The following is an 18139-nucleotide window of genomic DNA, read 5'->3' as shown; positions in this document are numbered from 1 at the left end:
GACCCGAAGCCCTAAAATTAGGCTATACTTTTTTAAAAAAACTTTTCATTTCTATAATGTTTTTTCATGCAATTTTGTTTTAGATTTTTGTTATTTTTTATTTACCTTAAATCACTATATTTTATCAATAAATAAATAATTTAAGCACATTCTTTCAACTTATGCCACTAGATGGCCTTATATGGGGCAAATGAGCTGTTCCGCTGGGTCAGATACATATATAAAAATATTTTTTTTGGTAAAGTTTTAGCATTTTTTCTATGTGTACTAAAGCATTCCTCGCATTCCATATATTCCAACAGGGTCAAATTGACCCGCGAGGGAACGATCTGTTACTTTTTAAAATGACAAGCTCAAAACTCCACGAATCCAGTCATATTTTTGTGTGTTTCCGTGGTTCAAGTGAGACAAAAGTCCTAGGGTCTTGGACCACTCTGACAAACTAATTATTATTTTTTAAAACATTTAAAATAAATTTTGGGTCAAAATGACCCGAGGGAAGGATGAAAGGATAATACGGATATTCATCCTTCACGTTGTTAGTTTCTAAAAGGAATTGTGTTTCAAGTGGAAATAAAAAGGAGCAATAAAATCATGAATAAATAAACATGAATTGCATCATATCTTTACCAAATCCATCTACTCCAATTTTGAGACCCTTTCAGAATTGAGGAAGGGAAACAAAAAAAATGTCAATAATGACTTAGCATTACTGGAAGCTATTGATGCATTAGGCTGAAAAGAAATAAAGAAGAAGAAAAAAACACTTAACGTTGCACATTAACATCATAAAACTAATAGCTGCCATTAGTACATGGAAACCATGGAGCTCCTCAGAAGATGATCACAAGCCTTGTCACGAAATAAAGTTCAAACCGATCTATTTTGACACTGTTCTGCAATAAAAAACTCATTGTTTTCCCATCTCAAACAGAGGTATTGTATTTAAAAAGCTAAATGATTAGTGGAGTTAAAACAGCACAGCATGACTTAGGATATTCCCATCCACAGGCCATTAGCATTAACAGCTTTCTCAAAAGGAGCCCGTTATGGATCCCTTGGCCTGGCTCTGGGAAGCCCACAATGCCTCTCTCAACAAATCAAACTTCAAGCTACTGCCATTAAAGTTTTATGATACTGTACATACCTTCTGCATTGGAGTGAGTTTTCAACAACAACACAAAATATTATAAACAAAGAAAATGTCGTGATGCGGGCTCATAGTTCATAGATTCATAGTGATGCCTCACCACGTGAACCAAAACAATATATGTAAACAAACTGCATTGTTTTGACTCGTTGAGAAAATAAGAGAAGGGATACTCACAGGCATCATCTTTGCTTGTGTCAGAGGAACATCTGGTCTTCAGCTTCACTTTGCCTTACACAACATCCACAAGGTCCAACCCGAGATCACAGCCTCTGCACAGCAGGAGGACAACTTCACTTGCACCATTACTGACACATGAATGTCCACAACACCAACAAATACAGGCCAAACAGGCCACGGCTCTGTAACTTACATCGTATTATTTTACTTTAAAGGTTGACGTGATTCCAAACTGACAATAATCACATTAATCTCCGTTAGTTGAGTAAGAACAATTAAAGAGAAGCTTTAAATGAAACTCGCTAAACTGGAATATCAGCTGGTTGTGTGTGTATAAATGGCAGATGTTGGGTGTTTCTATACACCCACTGAGAGCTCGTAACTCATTCTCTCCTCACTCTGAATAACTTGTATATCCTTGTGTTATAAATCAAAACAAAAGGTTTAAACCAGCTCTATTAATGTTGGTCTCATTTAAAGACATTTATTTTAAGGGGTTTTCCTCTATCCGCCCCAGTTCTCACATCTGTTAGCCAGTTAGCACTGGCACCAAAACATCTCGCTGTACAGTAAATGTTCACAAACATTGAGAAAATACATCGACGGCGGATAAAGCTACATTATACTCACGTGTCACGTGTACACATATGCCATAATCTTTTAGTAACGATGCATGAGGTGTTCCTCGTATCCTTCAGGAGCGGAGTATCGATTAACTCGCGACAGCTAAAATAGTTAGCCTGCTAGCCGAAGCCAGGTAAAACACTCCAATACGCGAAGTGAATGGAAACGAAATCAGAACACGCTTATTCATCTAAATGCAGTCAGATATTGGCATAATACATTTTTAAAAATGAAAACGAAAGCAATACAAAACGGCCCAGAATGGCTGAGGCGAATACAAGCTGCTCGCGCGGTTGTGTTAAATGATGGCACGCGCAGAGCTGGAATGGCAGGAATGTGAAGCATAGTGGATGTTTGTATCAGTAAGAGTAATCATTACAGTGATGAAACAAAAGAGTATAATACGCCCTTAGTTTCTCAATGAATCACATTAATTGGTAAGAAGTTGGTTACTTTACAATTGGCACTACTTGCAGGTGTTTAATCATACATTCAAAGCAACATGGCATACTCTTATATTAGAAATGTCCAATACTTTGACCCATTCACCAAGTATATTCCAATTATAAATATTGTAAAGGTATCATTTCAAATGTTATGTTTAGAGTTTTATACATTAGAAAAAATGTTTAAAGGAATTCAAGTTTTTAAAACAAATCGGATGTGCTGGATAGTGCTCTAACACCCACTACTGATCAATAACATGAACTACATATTAAATACAAGACATGACATAAGATGTGATTCTAAAATGCCAACAAATACGATAAAACATCACATGCAAAATATTGTCAATAGGCATTTTCAGTTGGAATTTAATATCAGCTCAAAGAAGAGACTTGATTTGTGTATGCCCTACAAAACAAATGCTATTCAAGGACTGAAGCTTTTGGAAGGACTTTTTAATAGTTTCATTTCATAAGTTAACAATCAAACAGTTTCATGTTTGCCGGTATGAATTCGTCTGCAAGACAGAGTGAAAGACAACAAGGCAGGGAGTTATCCATAGTGTGATCCAAATCAAGCGTTTTATTGTTTCCATAAAACAAAATACAGATATCCAGGTGAAGTTCTTCAGGGGAAGATTTACAGAGAAGACATGGGGAATGACACTCCGGTGGTCCAATCAGTGGGCGGGCTCTGTGAGAAAAGGAAAGTCACGTTAGATCCCCAAAGTTTCTACATATGTCCCATAAATAAGCATTTTAAACAAAGCTTCATACTATCATTTAGGCCCTTTCTATTTGTTGTTTTTTTTCCTCTATCTTCAATAATAAAAAAAATAATAATATTCAAGGAAAGTTTAAACTTTTACATGTTTTACCAAAGTTTGATTAAAAATCATAATACTGAAAATGTGAATTTAAAAGTGAAAACTTACTTGACTGCACTGCCTTCTTCTTTCCTGCAAAACAGAAATGCTATTATTAACACTTTAACAAGAACGTTTGCAAGCTCTTAAAATAACATTTGATGCCTTGTACACAACTTGTAACAAATTGTCTATCAACATGGGCCCAGTTCATCATATAACTATGACCGATTATGCATATAATGCTTACATGATACATAATATGTTGTGGCATAAATAATGATTAAATAGTATATAATTATATTGTGTACCATGAAATAAATAATGGCTTATGCCATGTTGACAGCACATTTTTAAATAGATAGTTCACCCAAAATTTTTAATTCTGTCATTAATTCCTCACTCTCATGTCGTTCCAAACCCGTAAGACTTTCATTCATCTTCAGAACACAAATGAAGATGTTTTTGATGAAATGCAAGAGCTTTCTGTCCCTACATTGACAGCTACGCATCTGAAACTTGGATGCTTCAAAAAGTTCATAAAGAAATTGTAAAACTAATCCATATGAATCGAGCGTTTTGGTCCATATTTTCTGAAGAGACTCTATATCTCGCTTTATATGATGAACAGATTGAACAGACATAATGTTACGTCATGCGAACATGCTTGATCTTCCGTTAGTGGTTTACCACAACTGATGTGCGAGTTGATGAATGTTTATGCGGGTAAAAAACTAAATGCAATCTAGTCATCATATAAAGCGATTGTTTCTCTTCAGAAAACTTTGGACTAAACTGCTCGATTCATATGGATTCATTTTACGATCTCTTTATGAACTCAAACAGGGTTTCTGCAGGTTTCACCAAGTCAAATTTAAGACTTTAAGAGCATTATTAATTCAATTTATGACCTATTTAAAGGAAATGCAGTCACAAAATTACTTGCAAAGTTAGTTAATTTATTCAAATTGAACAAATCGATTAACTCGCATCGATAAACTTGCACTTCCCCATAGCTCAATCCCACCAGGATTTCACAATATTTTTGTGATTTTTGAGATCAAAATTACTGAATTTGTGGTGGTAATTTCCAGAAATGTGCATAATTAGGAGACTACATTTACTATATTATGTATTATATTAGATGCACAATAGTCACACATGACAATAGAACAAACCAAATGCATAAATCTTGTTTATTTTGGGATCTTGCCATTATTTTGCGGTGAAATTACAAATTATGCAGGACCTCAAAAAGTGCATTGTTGATTTTTCATTGTAATCAGTAATCGTGGAAATGGGAAAAACTGGAGGACTATTAGCTGAAGAATAAAATCCATTTTATGTGTCCGTGATACAATCCGAAAGAGACTCGCGCCAATAACACGAAAGCTGATTAGCTGCAAAATTACATATTGGGTCTCATTTGTAGTCATAATACAGCAAATTATATTTGGACTAGCGAAAGAAAGAACTACAACACCACGGAATTAAAAGTAGCGTTACATGGACGTAGGAAAATTAAGACCAGGGGCCAGTTGCATAAACTAAGCCATTATGTTAAAGGGGCTATATGCGTTTTTCTGAAATTTAAACTCGCGACTGACACCTGTGGCCAAAAAATAGAACTGCTCTTATTTTCTGCTCGCTCTCGCAGCGGTGGTGACGTCACATCCGCAGACAGCGCGGGAAAAACCTACCCGCCAGAAAATAGGAAAAATAGGATACAGGCTTATAGGTGCACCCACTGTGAGCGGACAAGGTGTCAGTATGCTCATCAGGAGATGTTTGAGTCATAAATGGTAAAATAAAAAGGCTATTGTTACGTTTATTTTTGGGAAAAAGTTGCATATAGCCCCTTTAAGACAGTGTCTTAAGATCTAATATGAGCCACTAGCAGTTAGGCAAGTGGCATTCAGTCTGACTTTTCGTATCAAATTAGACCAGTCTATGTTTTTATGTAACTGATTTAAAGAAATTATGAACAGTCTTAAAGAAAAAAAATGTATGTCTAACTTGTAAGACTAGTCTTAATGGTTTATGCAACCGGCCCCTGTTTAAAAATATTTAAGTCCTAGAACAGAATAATTCCATGAATTTAAGACTTTTTAAGGCCTAACATTTTGATTTTGAAATTCTAGACTTTTTTTTTTTACTTTTTAAGACCCAGTGGAAACCCTGTCAAAGTTTCAGTTGCGTAGATGTCTATGGAGGGACAGAAAGCTCTCAGATTTCATCAAAAAGATGTTAATTTGTGTTCTGAAGATGAACGAAGGTCTTACAGGTTTGGAACTACATGAGCGTGAGTAATTATTAAATAAATGACAGAATTTAATTTTTTGGGTTAACTAACTCTTTAAAAAATAAAGATTTCAAAATAGGGTTTTCACAGTGATGCCATAGAACAACCATTTTGTTTCCCTTATGATTTGAGCCTTTAAAGAACTGAAGAAAAGAAAAATCTAAACATTGTTCCACTATAAAGAACGTTTTGTTTTATGGAAAGGTTCGTCATGGAACCATAGATAGTAAACCATATAAGCGGGGTCTCATTTCGGAGGCTGCGTCCTCTGGAGGTCACATTTGAAGGCCGTATACATCATCAATGAGGTCTTATTTAAGAAAAGTAACCGTAATAAAATGTACTGTTATTCTTTGTGAGGTGTAAAATACTGTAATTTCTTTCTTACTTGCAATCTAACGGTTACTTTTCTTAAATGAGACCACCTTGTGATGTATGCGACCACCGGAGGACGCAGCCTTCGGAACGCAGCTTATTTAGATACTAAAGAGCTCCTCAATAAACTTGGCCTCTCACCTCCATATGAAAGTTTGTAGTACATGAAAGTCATGAGTCCTACTCCAACCCACATCTCCTGGTATGCCTTGGTGTAGTAGGGGGCCACCTTAGTCCACCAGCCAGCAAATGCACCACCTGCCATCTAGTGATCAAAACATAAAGATGCATGAACATTAGAAAAATATGTACTATTACCAAATGTTAGATGATACCAAATGTTATGTTAGAATGTGCAAATGTTAAGTGCCATTAAAACAACCAAACGAGTAACATGACACAAACAGTACTTTCAAGGACATAAAGTCAAGGACCAATTGGAATGAAAACTATAAGACTTAAACATTTAAGATACAAAAAGACCATTACAAAAAGAGCATAAAACATTCTCAGTTTATCGCTGTCAGAATAAAGCGAGTTCATGCCAAGCTCAGTTGGTATGAAGCTGACTTGAATTGCGAAAAGAACAGCTCTTTTCACCGTCCAATATAGGGGCACATTTCGTGCTGAGACTATACAACATTTGCCTTGCTTCATGTGTGTCATTCAGATGTCAAGCTCGCGGAGAGCCTTGGTTTTCGATGTTGATTCATGCAAGGCGCTCAGTAAGGCCTTGTCATATGGTCCAATAAACGAAACAAAGTAATGGTTTAAACGACAGGGAATCTACTAGACATGGTCGGTGATTATTAAAATTATGCCACCTGAAATCATACAGCATTTATTATAAGCAAATGTACTCACCTCTAATATGTACGTGCACTGGACCGCCTGGAGAAGGTCACTGTTCAGCGATAGCTCAATGGGAGAATGTAGCGGAAGCTCTCTGCAGGTTTCCGCTTTGTAATTGAAAGCCCCGAAATCAAAATAAAAGTCCTCACGTGATAAAATGCATTTTTGTAAGACTTCAATTTATCTCTCGTTGTGCTTATAGTGTCTCTTTTAGATACACTTTTACATATAACTTTGGAATTTTTATTGGATGTAATAAAATGTTAAATTTTATAAATAATGTTAGATCACATGGTGTCTTTCCTTGTTTTGAAAGTCGATATATGAGAAAATGAAATAGATTTGTATTTGTATTTATTTATTTATTTGGATGGGACAATGCATATTGATGAACGTACAATATAAATTGACGTAAATACACCGGATTTAGCACAAAGCTAATTTCCATCCGTAGTCCCAGACATGGATAAACAAACAAAACAAACATAATACCAAACATATAGAGATTAAAAAAAAATGTCAATGCATAGATAAAATACTTGTTATAATAATTATTCCAGATATTTTAAAAGAAAATAATTCCTATGCATAGTCATCCTAAAGTGCTTATTACTAATATACCTATTTTATTAAAGTGCCAGTGCATAGTTCTTACCTAATGTTCACAGTTTTGGTTTTTAATCAGCTATCTTTTAAGCTGTTTCTTAAACAAATTAAAAGTGGGGCTTCCTCTAATTAACGTTGGTAAAGTATTCCAACTTGTGCACCCTTTAATAGAAAGGACATTTTGCGCAAAAGTAGACTTTCTAAATAGTCTGCAGATAGTCTATCTTGATTACTGAAGTATTTCACTGATTTAAAAAAAGAGCAGCATAAAATCCTTTGTATATTTGGGTAATTCTATAATTGCAGGTACATTTGGTGTCCAAAGTCATTGTTTTTTTTCTTCAGCTTTTTTCAAGTGGTTACATTTTTTAATTATTTGTTGCTCATTGTCATGGATCACAAGATGTTACAGGCCATAACAATATAATATTTTTTGTAAAAAGTGTATTTTATAGCTGAGAATCATGATTTATTGTTTGAATTAGTCAGTGACTGTATTTTTTGCATCATGTATCATTGTTGTAATCAAAATATTTTATTTTACTTTTCTTTTGGTAATATTTATTATTATTTATTAATTTTTATAAAAGACCTAAATAGTAATTTTCCAAATTCTACAACGTTAAATTGTTTAAAAAAACATTTTTATCTTATAAAAATGTGTGGCCATAAATCTTGCGTCAATTCTGTTACCGTACTATAATTTGCCTTTAATTAGAGGAATTATCTCCCACAACTATGTCCCTCGATAAGATATGAAGCACTGAAAGGTATGTGTGTGAGAAAAACGTCGAAATTGTTACCACAATATCAAAAGGAAAACAGAATTGATCACACAGAGGGTTGTTTTAAAGTCTTTTAATCAGGATTTAATTTATGCTAGCAAGGAGTTTTTGGCTAAAAAGTTTGAAATTGTCAATTCTGTTACTGTCAAACTCTGTTACCAAGGTAGAGTAACAATGTTGACAGTATATAACAGAATTGACAGTGACATAGCTGACATAAAGACTATAAAGGTATAGTTATACATACTTTATATACTGTAAATACATCTTTTTTTCTTTGAAAGTATTTCTGTTAAAATAATTTCTGTTACTGAACAGTTTTTGGATAGATAGATAGATAGATAGATAGATAGATAGATAGATAGATGGATGGATGGATGGATGGATGGATGGATGGATGGATGGATGGATGGATGGATGGATGGATGGATGGATGGATGGATGGATGGATGGATGGATGGATGGATGGATGGATGGATGGATGGATGGATGGATGGATAGATGGATAGATAGATAGATAGATAGATAGATAGATAGATAGATAGATAGATAGATAGATAGATAGATAGATAGATAGATAGATAGATAGATAGATAGATAGATAGATAGATAGATAGATAGATAGATAGATAGATAGATAGATAGATAGATAGATCATACAATAAAAACGCAAATTATGTTTTGGTGAAATTTAATTGTGTAGACATTCCAACAGCAATGGACATATTGAAGGGAACAATAAAGCCTGCAGGTTTCGGAAATAAATAAATAAAATGGAGCATGTTGCATTTTGGAGACAATTACACAAAATCACAACAACCACCAAATCATTAGCAGAAAAAATGTGATTTAAGACAATATTGGGTATTGCATCTGCAGGCCATTGTGTTCACAGAGAATGATCACAGAGAACTTCACTTTGTCTGGTCCAACAGTTATTCAGCAGGCAAGAGTAAATAACAATGCTTAAATGGAAGCTTTTATGATCAGCCCTCTCATTGTAAAGTAAACAATTGCCAAACCTATACTTTGTTTGCCACATTCAGTCCATGCTACATGAAAAACACAGTTCTGTCACTACATGATAAATGAACAAGCGGAGAATATTAGTTTGTATCTGTGATGTAAAAAGTATGGGAGAGGTGAGAGTGCTAGGTAGTTCATGGGCACATGCAGGAAGCAGGACCACTGATGCGCAAAGGCAGTGGTGCAGTCCTCTCCCCTCAGGCTAATCTCTGCTCTGTAATCCAGAAATATAACTCTGACAAAAATGACAGATTAGGCTGGATATCTGGGTTGACTGCTCTGGGTGTATGTGCTTATGTGTGTGCTACTTTCAGTTTGATCAGTCATTAGCTATGGACCCTGGAAAGCTAAAGTACAAAGATTTTCTTCTTTTTTTTAATTAGAAAAACAAATGGACTCAAATGCAAATGCAATTCTAAAGTGAGATAATAGCATCGAAGAAATCCCAGACAGCAACATAGTGTCGCCCAAATCTGGTACACGTGGAATTCACACGATTCTAATAACATTAAACTTAATCAGAATGAAAATTATGTCATTAATTACCCACCCTCGTTTCATACCCATGCTGTTATTTTTATGCTTTTATTTTGTCCATAAAACACGAAAGTAATGTTCTTTGAAGAATCATTATGCAGTTCTTGTAAAAAAATAAAAATTAAAAAGTTCATAGTTAGTCCAGGGGCTGTTAAAGGTGCACTGTGTAAATTTCAGTGGCATCTAGCAGTGAGATTGTGAATTGCAACCGCCCACTGCTCACCCCTCCCTTTGGAAGCACATAGAGGAACTACGGTGGCCGACACAGGACAAAGATGCCGTCGTCTGAGATAGCAGAGAGTAGCTAGCGCTCTATAGAGCAGTTTGTCCATTTAGGGCTACTGTAGAAACATGGCGGCGCAAAATGGTAACTTCTGTAAGGGGACCCGCAGTGTATGCAGATAGAAACGACTCATTCTAAGGTAATAAAAACATAAGGTCTTTACACTCCACTGAAATCTTAGTTATGTATATTATATTGCATTTTTGTCATTAGATCCTCATAAATACTACACACTGCACCTTAAGCAACCCCCCCACCCCCCAAAAAAGAACACCATCCAAGTATTTAAAAAAAAAAGTAGTCTATATGACTATACACACAATACATTAATAATAATAACAACAATAAAATCTTTATTCTAAATTATTATTATGATTTTTGGTGATTAAAAAAAAAGTTTTTTAAGAGTTTAAAATTAAAAAGTAGCTATTTTATGTCATAAAAATCTTTTTTTTTTCATCTTATTGATCAATTACAAAAGTTTATGTCTCATCTTCCCAGTTTAAACATCACACCATTTTCATTCAAATCACTTTTATTCAGTCTAATTTAACTGTCAATGTTGCAAGTGTAGATCTGAAACTAGGGAATTTGCAAAGAGGAAATACATAGAAAATGGTCGTATGGACTTGTAAACCGATCTCATGAGAAAATAATAAGTTGGCGATTTCACTTGAAGGTCCACCAAATACCATCAAAGAGGCGTAACAGATCATACCAAAATGATGAATGAGATTGTACAAATTCTTGCGAATTAACCATCAATTTGCCAAAACTTAAAATAGTTACGAATAGAGTGGTGTAGGGATGATGTCAAAACCCAGAAGATTAATTCACCACTGGTTTCCTTGAGATTTTCCAATTGGGTTTATTATGGGGTTTTTCCAAGGCCGTAACCACGTCTTAAACATTTGGGAGGACCAAAATTTTTTTTTGGGGGGGGGGGGGGGGGGGGGGGTTTAGTGTGTGTAGGGGGTGGCGGGGATGGGAAGTTATTGGGTTATTGGTCTTTGTATTTAAAGGATTAAAAAAGGTTAAAATGGAATAAAGGAAAAACAAATAAGAACAGTAAAAGTTCCAGTCAATTGTATTATGAAGTAATCAATTTAAAATATTTTCAAATAATATTTTAACTTAAAATATGCACACATTCACTCTTATTCATATGTCTAATGTCAAAAATTAATATCTAATGACAAAAATGGGTTCATTTGTCAATTTCTAATTTTTGGGGTGGACTTGTGCCCCGCATTGTCTATGGTGGTTACCATACATGAGTAAAATAAAGCCTGTGATAAACATAACGATGATACTTTGACGTTTTGTTCAACAACGTAAACTGCACACACTCACTCCCCAAGGGGACTCCCCAACACTCACTAGGTTAGGTACTTATTAGAAACATACATTTAAAAAATAAACATAACTACTACAAAATATTAAAAAAATCAAAATGCGTGTTTGTAATTTACATTGAACAAAATGCCAAAGTATTGTCAAGTTATGTTTACCACAGGCTTTATTTTACCCCATTAAAAAACACCAAAGGAGGGAACCACTGAGTGGTGAATTAGTCTTCCGGGTCTTGACGTCATCCCTGCACCACTCTATTGCCATGAGATCGTGTTGGACACTTCTACCATTAGGCGTCTCACAATGTGGTGCTGTAGGCCTCATAAGATAACGGATGGCAAAAGGGCAAACTCCACTCTCTTCGGATAGAGTAGGGGCAGGCAGCATGCAAATGTTTATCCACATAACTAGAAATAGTAGGAATTTCCTCCCTGTGCTTCCCTGACTCCTCTGACAAAGAATTAGAAGCATTTCCAGCCGTGGGATTTCTATCATTACTCTCTGTAGATGGGCTGGGAGAAGAAAGAATATTTGGTGGAGCTGAAGGGACTGGCCGTCTCTGCATGCCGTCTTCCTGTCTCCTCAGGAAGTCCCGGAGAACTTGCTTGAAGACGCCCACCAGTTCCCAGGGAGGGATGTCATTGTGAGCCAAAAGATCATGGAGCCTTGATAAAGCACAATAAAATGTTTAGTAAAATATGTACATGTAATGCTTTTATGCGGAGCCCTGCACATGACATGCAGGGGGGAAACAAGATATCATGACATGGGCACTAATTTGTTCCTTTAACCTTTTTAAATTGTGGCCAGGATTTAAATTAGAATAACTTACCTAAATTAAAACACAGGAACGAATTAGTAGGCTACAATGTGGCCAGGAATTATTAGTGGGAGCAAATTCTTAATCTGTGGCCACATTATCTATTTTTATCTGCATGTCATGTGCAGTGCTCCATAGTTTAATAAAACAGTTCAATAATGTGAAAAAAGAAGTATCTACGAATTCACAGTACTTATTAAAGAGTAGGCAATGACCTACTACTTCCGTCGAGATTCTAAAGTGTGTGTAGAATGGACGCTTTACTATCCCATGAGGCCACGGGAGAGGATTTGTGAATGGAAGTGAAGCGACACAACTGACGCTGGTAGGTCACATGATAAATGACAACATAGTGAAAGTAGTAGACCTACATCCGGATTACATTCATACTACACACACTCATACTATATAGAACATACTTTTTATTACTTATTTTACATTTACTTATATTACATTTTATTTTAGGGTTCAGTTCTCTAGTTGCTGATTAGTTTCGTGTAGCCAGAACTTCAGACTGACCGGGTCTGGGCTCTATCGCAGCTTTCATTGGTCAAGGACCGCCCAAGAGGATGTTTGACTGACATGTAACGCAACTACGCGTTCCGCGTTTTGTTCCGCGTCATGTTTAGGGGCGTGAAAATGTACAGACTAGCCTGACATCGTCACACTCAGATTCTAGTCAGAATATGAGTCTGATACTGCTCCATTGGGCTATGATTATGAGGCGAAAATGCCACTGCACTCAATTGGATAGACCTACAACCAATCAGAGCAACGGTGTAAGTGACGTCTTGAGCGACGTATATGTCTACAGAACTCAACTGCACGCACGCTGGAAGAAGATGAAGAAGAAGATGAGTGTAAACGATCTTTGCTGGTGTTGTAAAAAGAATTTAAGGATACACGGAGTACTTACCAACACGATCATCATTTTTGAGAGAAATAGTAAAGGTGAATACATATACGAACAAGTTCCTCGTTTAGTAAACAAATTCAACCCAAGCGCTCTTTGGTGACTGGATGATTACGTTACTGTTTATCATCTGTCCATCATCGTATTAAGCCCGCCCTGACAATTTGATTGGATCCGAACAGCTCTGGTTCAAGCATAGTTGCTCCACAACGGATCAAGTCCAGACCGAACTTCCCGACCTCAAATGTTGTGGACGGGGCTAAGTTCGGCTGGCATCCAGGCTATTAACAGACCGGCGTGCGTCTATAAATTATTCATTTAAGTACGTTGTGCAAGTTTACTGCAACAATGGAGCTGCGAACTTCACATACTTTTGAAAATCCAGCGTTTAGTTGATCCTGGTACGCGCTCATTGTCACAGTTGTAAACACGACGGCGTTCTTCTTCATACGAGGGAGTTTGGCGTCACAGCATTTGCTTCCAGGCGGACCGTTAAAGAACGCAACACACACGTCTCGTGAACATCCTGTAGAATTCAACCAATCAGATGACGACTTCAAAACTCCTGAAGCGTTTCCAGAAAAGTGTACCATATGCATCAGATGTTCAGCCAACGGTCCTTGGGCGTGACGTCTCTGAGGCTCTGAGGCTGAGACAAGTTGCTTATTAGCATGTATATTACTAGGATATTGGCTGTTTATTAGTAGCCAACTTATAAAGCACATGTTAATACCTTATTATGCATGACCTTATTCAACATCTATTAATCCTACCCAATACCTAAACTTAAACACTACAAAAACTACCATACTAACTATTAAAAAGCAGTGAATTAGGAGTTTATTGAGGCAAAAGTTAATAGTGAGTATGTGTTCCACATACTTAAAGGGTTAGTTCACCCAAAAATGAAATTTCTTCCATTAATGACTCAATGTTGTTCCAAACCCGTAAGACCTCCGTTGATCCTCGGAACACAGTTTAAGATATTTTAGATTTAGTCCGAGGGCTTTCAGTCCTGTGAATGTAAGTCTGTGCACCCTTTGCTGTCCACGTCCAGAAAGGTAATGAAAACATCATCAAAGTAGTCCATATGTGACATCATTTGGTTAGTTAGACTCTTTTGAAGCGTCGACAATACATTTTGGTCCAAAAATAACAAAAACTAAGACTTTATGAAGCATTGTCTTCTCTTTCGTTATCTAGATATCCGCGTTCACGAGGCTCCAGTGACGCTGCAGACGTAAGACGCTGTGACGTGTTAGAGCTTCGTTTGTAGTCTGAGGGAGACGCACGCTGTACTGAAGGTGTTTCTCAATGTCAAGGATCCTTCCTCTGTAGGACTAGTCCTTCCAAGTCACTTCCTTCAGAGGCTAGGCGAGGCTCCTCTTTAGCATTCGGAGAACAGGTAAATGGAACAGGCTAGCAAGTGCGCGTCAGCCTCATTACGTCAGTGAAAAGGTCCGTTAGCCATCAATAACGTCATTTGTATAACGGTTGTAATTTGTACTGGCATTTAAAAGTTAAACTTTACTTACATTTACTACGGTTATAACTAATGTTTGGTAACGTAAATACTTACACTTGAAAGCATATTGCCCCGTTAACACTCCGCCAACGTCCGATATTTTGTATTTTTTGAACAAGATAGCAAAGCTGCGCGCATAGGATTGTGGGTGATTTGAGAACGCTAAGTGCGCGAAGTCTACTCGTAAGCATCCTTTCCTGTATATGGCATATCTTTCGAACGAAGGACTCAGACCTTGGTTGAAATTCCGAGGATCCTCGACATTGGAACAGCCCTTCGACGGACGTCGATGACGTAGCATCCTCGGAATTCTGGCTTCCGAGGATCCTTCCTTGACATTGAGAAACGCCTCTTGAGTCTCCCGCAGACTACAAACGAAGCTCTGTCGCACCAGATAACACGTCACAGCGTCTTACGTCTGCAGCGTCACTGGAGCCTCGTGAACGCGGATATCTAGATAACGAAAGAGAAGACAATGCTTCATAAAGTCTTAGTTTTTGTTATTTTTGGACCAAAATGTATTGTCGACGCTTCAAAAGAGTCTAACTAACCAAATGATGTCACATATGGACTACTTTGATGATGTTTTCATTACCTTTCTGGACGTGGACAGCAAAGGGTGCACAGACTTACATTCACAGGACTGAAAGCCCTCGGACTAAATCTAAAATATCTTAAACTGTGGAGAACTTACGGGTTTAGAACAACATTGGGGTGAGTCATTAATGGAAGAAATTTCATTTTTGGGTGAACTAACCCTTTAAGTGTTCCCGTGCCGATTACTCAAGAGAGTATGCTATTTCAGATGCAGCCAGGACTCTGGTCAGTGTGTTTGAACAAATCTTTTGAGTAAATGATTCAAATGACCTATAAAGATAGTCATTTGTTGCCAATTACTGGCATAATGATGTAAACTCCACAAATTGTTACTGAAAAATCCCCACCACTAATGCACACCTCCCTGGAATCCACAAACACAGACTTGTGAAGTGACAAACACAACTAGCTTGTATACTTAAAATCTTGAGAATAATTATGCAGTTTCTTGCCGTCAAATTGTTTTACATGTGATTTTTTTAGAGCATTCGAAGAAACATTTTAGAAAAATTACAATAAAAATGGAAGCTAACATGCAAGGCAAAAGTGAAAGAACTTGTTTTACCTGGAAAGTACAATGGCAGTGTGTGAGGGTGGGACGCGGCCACAGAGGCGCTCTAGCTGGCGGTGTTCAGAAGCAGGTATAAGGGCAACCAGGCTTGGGTATGCTGGGGCCTGACGGTATCCCAGAATGCCACGGGAGATGCAATACTGGAACTCCTCTTCTTGAACCTGAAGTGCTCTTTGCTCCAGCTGCCAAAGCATCTCACGCAGCAACATCCGACCTGGGCCTCCATTTGTCACACATCCATTTGTGTGGGGCCAACCTATGAAAGGCATGGCTGGGCTGTATAGCGTAGGAGCAATAAGAAAGTATGTTGCTGTAACAAGTGGATTAAATGCTGTATACCAAAGTGACTTTCTCCTATGATCATCCTCTGCAAATGAAATGTGACTTCATTTGGTCTTCAATGGACAGTCTTTTACACTGTATCACATCAAGCTCTGTGGTCCACATCCTGAACTGGCAGTTTAGTTAATTCAGCAACATACAGCTCCCTCCATCAAGCTAATGCTAACAACATCTGCAGGACAGTCATGTTTGTTTATCTTATTATTTTTTTGTCGACCACCAGAACATATATAACTTTGCTTATTCACATAATTACCCAATCATAATGAGTGATCAACAACTGAGTCATGTTGAGAAAGGCTCAGAGAGCACTTTTGTTCAAAAAGCCATGCTTAAAACAAGCTAGCCAATTTGACGGTCAGGCATAAAATGCACTTCACAAATGCACATCAATTTAGCGTGGTACTTCAATGCACTTGATGTTTCCAGGCAAATTTCAAACTATATGCCCATTTGAAAACATTGAGCAGTCATACGTTGCTTGTTGTGTTTTTTGGAAGATGGCTGGTTTGTTTGTAGCTGGTTCATTAAAGGGTAAGGTTAGCAGATTGACCAGTTACCGTGGTCCAAAAACAAGGTTAACCAACTGTAGCTGGTTTGTTGGTAGTCCAAGGTTTACCCTTACTGTAATAAAATGAACCATTGTTTTACTACAAATAAAACCAAAAACCATGGTTACTATAGCATGGTAACCGCAAATTACCAATGGTTTGGCTACACTAATCATAGCTTAACCATGGTATTTGTAGTAAAATTGTGGTTACAAATGGTAATCAATCCGCCAGCTAATGGTAAAAAGGTTACCAGTTAGAACCAGCTAATGACCTGCTAATCACTTGTGCCAGTTAATCAGATTGGACCAGCTAGAAACCAGCTTAAACCAACTAAAATGTTCCAAAACAACAGGGTGCATGACCTAAAAAAGATGAAAAGGCAAGCTTGGAATAAACATAGATAGATAGATAGATAGATAGATAGATAGATAGATAGATAGATAGATAGATAGATAGATAGATAGATAGATAGATAGATAGATAGATAGATAGATAGATAGATAGATAGACAGACAGACAGACAGACAGACAGACAGACAGACAGATAGATAGATGATATATAGATAGATAGATAGATAGATAGATAGATAGATAGATAGATAGATAGATAGATAGATAGATAGATAGATAGATAGATAGATAGATAGATAGATAGATAGATAGATAGATAGATAGATAGATAGATAGATAGATAGATAGATAGATAGATAGAAACAGTGCTCTGAGAAAGACGATGAACTCTTGAGAAGATAGATATACATGAATCGAATGGACAGGTACAAAAGGGACAAAAAGGGACAAAAGAGTTTACAGGAAGGGAACAACCACCAAAGGATTCAATGGATATTTTTACCTTGTGGGTCTTAGAGGTTGAGGTCCATGATGCCTTGACTCCATCTGATACCATCAAACTGCACCAGGTTATGCAAATAAAATGTGTACAGTAAATGAAGCTAGATTGTCAGATATAAAATGAGGATACTGACAATATTGGGTCAAGATAATAAGGAAAAAAACAACCTAAAGAAATAACTATTCTTGTAGAAGAGTGTAAGAGAAACTAAAATAAGGGGTTTGAACGAGAAGAATGATAGACAAGCAAAATCAGGAGAAAAGCAGCAATGTGAGGACGACTGCGCCGGGCAAAGTTGAGATGAAGAATGTGACTCTCTCTCCTGCCCACCGCAAACTGCCTTCTGTGTCTCTGCTCTGATAACCCAGCCCACTCTGACTCGTATGCCCTCAAACATGAACAAACACATGCACGCACACATACACACAACACACACACCATAGATATAATGACTTACATAATGAATACTGTACAAAATGTATATTCTATCCCAACTTTCTTCATTTTTAAATTTCAAAAAACATCATTCTGTATGATTTGTGTGCTGTTTTCCTGATGTCCACCGAAAGAAAATCAAAA

At 36.9% G+C, this 18139-nt stretch overlaps 2 protein-coding genes across 4 annotated transcripts in view; both read right to left on the bottom strand.

Moving 5' to 3' along the window:
- ppp1r13bb (protein phosphatase 1, regulatory subunit 13Bb) overlaps nt 1–2281 on the bottom strand; it is a gene marked incomplete at its 5' end in the record, with an annotated part of 74741 nt that extends 72460 nt beyond the window's left edge. For all 3 annotated transcript variants that reach the window (XM_079831376.1, XM_079831378.1, XM_079831380.1), the window contains 2 exons: nt 1328–1422; nt 1961–2281. In XM_079831376.1, coding sequence (XP_079687502.1) covers nt 1328–1336 — 9 coding nt within the window. The remainder of the gene's footprint in view (nt 1–1327; nt 1423–1960) is intronic.
- Nucleotides 2282–11683: 9402 nt separating this feature from the next.
- Nucleotides 11684–17904, bottom strand: rd3l (RD3 like; the record flags this gene model as incomplete). Its single annotated transcript, XM_079830442.1, has 3 exons — nt 17561–17904; nt 15806–16087; nt 11684–12050 (listed from the first exon to the last, which is right to left on the bottom strand). The coding sequence occupies exons 1-3, from the start codon at nt 17602–17604 to the stop codon at nt 11684–11686; spliced, it is 693 nt and encodes a 230-aa protein (XP_079686568.1). The 5' UTR covers nt 17605–17904.
- Between the last annotated feature and the right edge of the window lie 235 nt (nt 17905–18139).

The sequence above is a fragment of the Gobio gobio genome (genome assembly GCF_949357685.1).
Source record: "Gobio gobio genome assembly, chromosome: 12".
Classification (NCBI taxonomy): Eukaryota; Metazoa; Chordata; class Actinopteri; order Cypriniformes; family Gobionidae; genus Gobio; species Gobio gobio.
This window is presented reverse-complemented; position numbering and strand designations above follow the sequence as displayed.